Source organism: Phaenicophaeus curvirostris, chromosome 14, assembly GCF_032191515.1.
Source record: "Phaenicophaeus curvirostris isolate KB17595 chromosome 14, BPBGC_Pcur_1.0, whole genome shotgun sequence".
Taxonomy (NCBI): Eukaryota; Metazoa; Chordata; class Aves; order Cuculiformes; family Cuculidae; genus Phaenicophaeus; species Phaenicophaeus curvirostris.
Window position 1 is genome coordinate 16,961,477 of NC_091405.1, and position 6,000 is coordinate 16,967,476.

General features: G+C 43.8%; 1 protein-coding gene across 11 annotated transcripts in view; it reads right to left on the reverse strand.

The window, feature by feature from the left end:
- Positions 1-4,707, reverse strand: part of ESRP2 (epithelial splicing regulatory protein 2) — a 42,310-nt gene extending 37,603 nt beyond the window's left edge. For 8 of the 11 annotated variants that reach the window (XM_069868352.1, XM_069868351.1, XM_069868350.1 and 5 more), the window contains exons 1-3: positions 4,409-4,530; positions 4,030-4,182; positions 3,154-3,282 (exon numbers count right to left, since the gene is read on the reverse strand). In XM_069868352.1, coding sequence (XP_069724453.1) covers positions 3,154-3,282; positions 4,030-4,164 — 264 coding nt within the window. In that variant the 5' untranslated portion in view covers positions 4,165-4,182; positions 4,409-4,530. The other 3 variants (XM_069868348.1, XM_069868346.1, XM_069868347.1) reach the window with 3 other exon arrangements.
- Between the last annotated feature and the right edge of the window lie 1,293 nt (positions 4,708-6,000).

Genomic DNA, 6,000 nt, shown 5'->3' on the forward strand with positions numbered 1-6,000 from the left:
TGCTCTTCAAAAGTATTCCTGTAAGGTTTCAGAGAGCAACCTCAAAACAATTTTCTCCCTTAAAAGCTTGGAAACTGGGAAAACATAAAGCTCCAGCAGTTTTTTGTAAAAATATAAATAACATGCTAAACAAGCCAGTCCTGCGATTTGTGGATCTGAACAATGAAACCTAGCAAGAACGTCCCAGTAATGCAAGAAGAAATGTAGGACGTTATTCTCTAGTAAGTACTGTAGGTAATGCATGTTTAGAGGCTTACATCACAGGCTCAACGCAGTTCCAAACACACACTTGAATAAGAGATCGCCTACTTGATATGTTAAATTAAAAAATCCTCATATTTTCTTTAGTCAGTAGCACTCTGCAACTACAACACATCTCAGTCAGCAACCCTAAGTTCATCAACATTGCTTCAGCAACAGAGATAAGTTACTAATTCCATTTTGAACTAAAAACCTCAGTCAGACAGCTTCCAAAGAGCACACATTTTATGAATTCAGGTAACTATTCTCCTAATACCTGTACAGTACCAGGATCTTCCCTCTCCACCCAAAACATAGCTATCAAAACATTGCACATTACCCACCAGAAAACATAGCTGGATCCTATCAACACACTAACAACTGTGGAATCGATTGCTTATTACCCTGGACAAGTAGAGCATTTCAAAACTTGCAGCAAAATGTACAGAACATACACAGCAGCAAACAGCTCAGTTATTTGGGGACACTGGGCTTCCAAACCTCACTTGGTAAAATTATACAGCAAAACTGTATTGGTGGGCAACCCTATTCTACATACATCTTAAACCAAACCCAACTAGTAACTTGTGCGAGATGTAGCACTGTAAGAATATGAAGTAAAACTGAAGTGACACATCAGATGTTGAAGGTCCCTGCATCAGCAGAGTAAAGACTTAACCACAGATTGCAGGCTTTTTGTCGTCCAAATCACTGCTGGAAAGTCAGCTAAATAGCAACAGAGGGAGATTTTTCTGTGAACTCATGGCCCGCAGTAGCTGATCTACTGTCTACCAGTTACAAATCACAGAGTGGTTGAGGTTGGGAGAGACCTCTGAAGCACAGATAAAAGTTACAATGGATTTGTGCTTGGTGATTCTCGCTTCCCTCTACATCTAGAGACTGGAAACCCAAAGCAAAAGCCAGAAGCAGGCACCAAAACTTTCATTTATGTGACTGAGGTGTGCGTTCAAAGTGAGCAATTTTCAGCTGCATCATCAAATTTTCTACCACAATTCAAGCAGGGCGTGGAAAGCTAATTTCACATACTCCATAACTATCTCAAATCAAGGTACAAGCCTACTTCCTTTTCCTCCTCCTTTTCAAATAACTACTTCAGCCACCTGTGCTATTGCTAATCAGAACACCTATCTGAGAAAAACAACAAAACAAACCTGTATGTGTTGACAAATACCTGCCTGATCTTTAAAATACATGATGCAATGAAAATATTTAATGGACCTATCTTCAAAACTGCAGAAAAGGGCCTGCTATTAAAGATTGTGGAATTTTTATTTTCACTACCATTGCAAGTGGAAGGATGAAATCAATTCTCTCCATCACCCACATAGTCAGGATACACAAAGGGGAAGAGAATGAGCCCAGGTAAAACGTGTTCCAGAAGACCTATGTCAGAACTGGCTACGTGACAACTGGCATCCAACAATTAACAGCAAAATCTGTATTTAGTTGCATAGATATGCCAACCAAAAAGGAAGAAAATGGTTGTTTTTCCAGAGTCTCTCCCCACCTACACTCAAAGGTAGTATTTCCTTTTATTCACTGAAGCAGACCCCACCTACAGTGCAATTTACAGCAATAAGATACAATCTCTCATAAAGTATTGAGTATAATTAAAGTGTGTCTGTTATAAAGGTAAACAGAGTGTACTAAGCTAGGTTGTTCCAGATGTCTTTAGTGCAAGATCTGGGACAAGATCAAACCTGCAGCTGCACACTTTCTCAGGGGTTATTTTGAAGCTTAATAAATAAATAAATACATAATCGCCTCCTGCTCTTGGACTCCAGCAAAACCCATGCAAACATAACAAACGCCATCTGCAGCTAATGTTGACAGGTTTTAAGACACATGAAAGCTACACATTTCTATTTTCAAAGATACTCACTAGAGTGAATTGTTAACCATTCAGTTTCAAGGAGGGCTAGGACCTAACCTGCTAAGCTATCTGTGTCACCAGAAGTTACAGCAACATGAACCTGTTCTACTGCCCAAGCAAGTTTCTGCTGAAACACACCTACAAATGATTCAGACAAGGTGTGGAAAGCCAGTTTTATATGTTACACAAAAATGCACTATTGTATTTTTCCATTCAAGCACATTTCGTATGAAGAAAAGACAAGGAAAGCAAGTGAACTTTCAGGAACTGCATACGTATACATTACTTATATTAAAATCTTTTAGTTAACCTGGGGCCTCTTGAATCGCAAGGATCATACCAATTCACAGATTTACTGTCTTAGTGTGATTTTAAGTGAGCCAAAGAGCAAAATACAGAAATCAGTGGGGGAAAAAAAAAAACCAATCCCCTTACAATTCACTAAACTAATTAGAGCTCACCTGGAAGAGTGATACACAATAAGCACAGATGCCATTTTAAGAAAGCGTAGTTTTAAAGATTTCAACTAACTTTAAGAATAACAAATGAGAAAATTCAAGTTTTTTAATGCACATTATAGCAGGGAGCCTGTAGATTAAGACATACCACCTGGATTTTCTAAGTTTGATTAGCACTGCTAAATTAAGTTGTGCTCTTATCAGCCTGCTCTTTCAGGGCTTAAGTAAAGGAAATTTGGAATAAAAGTTGACCCATCAAAATAATCAGAAGCCAGATCTTCTGAGGATTATAGCACCAGCTCAAATACTCTGGTATTGCATACAACTGTTTCAGAATTATGAGGTTCCCATTTCAAACGGCTCGGGTCTCTTTTGGGCTAGCTTTAAAATAAACACAAAAACTTGATGGTGATTTCAAAGTGAAAGGCAAAATTAGAGTCTGTTTGTTTTATCATATCGTACAATCACCAGGTTGGAAAAGACGCATCGGATCATCGAGTCCAACCATAAATCAAATCAATTGGATCTCGTCCCCAGGCTCCAGGAGCAGCACCTCCTCACCTGCTGAAGAACCCGGTCCAGCGGCTCCGCTTTGCCCAGTCCCTCTGGTGTTAAGCCACTCACTTCACGACACTGGTCACTTAAATCCAAGTTGTCTGCTTTCACCAGGGATTTGTGCAGCGTCCCTACCTAAAAACATTAAAGAAACCACGGGCAAAAGTGAGGATCGATCAAACGAGCTCTTTTTAACAATGCATTCAGACCGCAGACAAATCAAGAGGGGTGCAGTATCGTGTCCCCGAGAACAACTACAACGCAGAAAAGCATTTGCTGATTTCACGGGCCGGGACGCCTCGTGCGGCCCATTCCTGTGGGAGCTGGTCCTTGGGGAGGGAAGGTCGGGGAATATTAAGGCAGTTTCATGAAATCGATAGCGGTGTCTGTTTTATCAAAACCCTTCATCTTAGGGGAGGGGTGTCTCGGTTTACGACAGGGCTTCTGGAAAATAAAACAGGGCGTATTTTCAATCGGCCTGAAAGTTAAGGGAATTCAATATTCTCTCAAGGGTTATCCAAACACAGGTGAAAAACAAAAAAAAAGGCCGTGGCACAGGCCGCGAAGGGGCCAGGGGTCACCCCGCGGCAGGTCCCGGGCACGTTTGCAGCCTTTTTGTTTTCCAGCCTCCCAAGCCCTCGGCCACCTTCGAATTTGAAGGGAAGGTTGTTGCGAGGGGCACGGGGCGGAGGAGCGGAAACTTTCTTTAGAAGTGACTTTATCCCTCGCAAGGGAACAAGAAAGGCCCCCCTCGAGGGCGAGAGGTGGTGAAAGGAACAAACGGCGTCGGGCCAGCGGGCGGGGAGCGCCGGGAGCCCCGAGCCCCAGCGGAGCCCCCGAGCCCCGCGAACGCGCCCCCGGCCCGGTCGAAGCCATCCATACCTGCTTGCTCTGGAGATCCACAACTTGCCACACCAAGAGAATTAGTTCCCTCTCATCCGAACCCAGTTTAGCCCCATATGCACCAGCTGTTGCCCCAAACAACACCACCAAAGAGTCACTGTGCGAAGCCGTCATGACCACAGGGGGAAACAACTACAATCAAAAGCAGAGGTCAAAAAAAGAGAGAGAACAAAAAAAAAAGAAAAGACGGACACACAAACAAACAAACAAAAAAATCCCATCAGGCTCACCCCCTACCTCCAAGTGATCAAAGGGGAAAGGAGCGAACGAGGAGTCACGATATGGAGAGGAGAGAAAGAGCTCTCAGGAGGAGGTAGGGTGTTTGAGCAACAAAAACGGAGCGAGCTCGCATCTCTACCTGTTCCCGGTGATCTCCTTCTTCCCGGGGCCGGTTGGGAGGCGAATTAGCAAGCTGTGGGTTTCTCTCCCTCTGACATCATGGCAGAAGCCCAGCCTGGGCTTGGGCTTTTTTTTTTTTTTTTTTCCCTGCTTTTTTTTTTTTTTTTTCCCTCCCCCTTCCCCTTCCCCTCTCCCGAGTTACCTGCCCCCGGTGCGGCTCATGTGACTCCAGTCAATCTCCCAGAGGGCCCAGGCAATTGGGCCCTTGGAAAAGGTGTAGGAGGGACGGAGGGAGAATCAACGCCTGGCTGATCCGGCCTGCCTGATTGGTTTTTGAGGGAGATCGGAGTAAAACTCCCTTTCTCTCTCTTTAATCCTGCCTGCAGGAAGCGCCTCTACCTGCTTTCAGTTTTGCGGGCGCTGCCGCTCCCAGCTCTCGGCGCGCTCCCGCCGGGCCCCGGCCTGCAGGAGCCCTGAGAGGAGACACCTGCGTTACCTAAACACCAGCCGGCACCCAGCTTTGCGAGGCACAAAACAAACGCCTTCACCTGCTTCTAATTAATGGCTCTTGTGCAGGTCGCTGTGTACACACTGAGTGGCCAAAGCCAGAGGGATAGGGAGTTACGGGATGTCACGGGCACCGAGCACTTTAGTGCGCTAGGCCCTGCTCTGCACAGGGTTTGCAAAGGTGCCTCCTGCTAAAACACTTCATTTTTGAGAGAGAGAGCATCTAGGGTGTCCACAGATTAAAGCCCTGTATTTTCTACCTTATATCTGCTCAAGAAAGAGCCATCACCCTCCTGGGCATGAACTCCAGTCCAGAACGGCCGTGCTTCTATGTCCCTCTCTTCTCTTTCACAGGTGAGACTCCACAATGGGAAAACATCACCTGGTTTAGCTACTACAAAAATACTCCCTGAGCATTTCTGCTCGATGAGAGCAGTGCTAGGACTTCATAGAATCTCTAGGTTGGAAAAGACCCACTGGGTCATCGAGTCCAACCATTCCTATCAATCACTAAACCATGCCCCTCATGGTTTAGCAATTTGTAACATCGAGGATCGAAACAATTTTTTTGAGATGTTGTCAAATTTTCAAGCAGAAATTAGAATTAAAAATGCCTGTTTATTCCATGATTTTTTTTTTTACTGCTGTGTTATTAATTGTTTTTAAAGGCCAAATGCTGCTAGCTAGACTAGTTATAATTTCTTCTTTTGCTTAATTAAATCTTCAGTTTGAACTTCAATCTGAGTATCGTGTTGAAATACAGTTTCCACTGAATGAAAAATGGTGCTGCTATTTAGCCTCTGACGTCTATCATGGAAAAATGCAGAGCTGGACATTTAACTTTGAATATCTCATAGGTTTAAATATTAACATCACATTTTCTCTTCTTTTACCATGCTAATTTTATAATTGGTTAATTATGGCAATTATTAGGGACCTCCTTCGGCAAACACCCATTCACATGCTAACACCATCAACGAGACTATTTTCATTTTTTTCAATGAAATTAAGCTACAGTTCATGGATGCTGTCTCACATCAGTTTTCTTAGAATTCACATGTTGCAAGTGTTTACCTGGCCGAGGCCGTGCAGGGACCCTCGTGG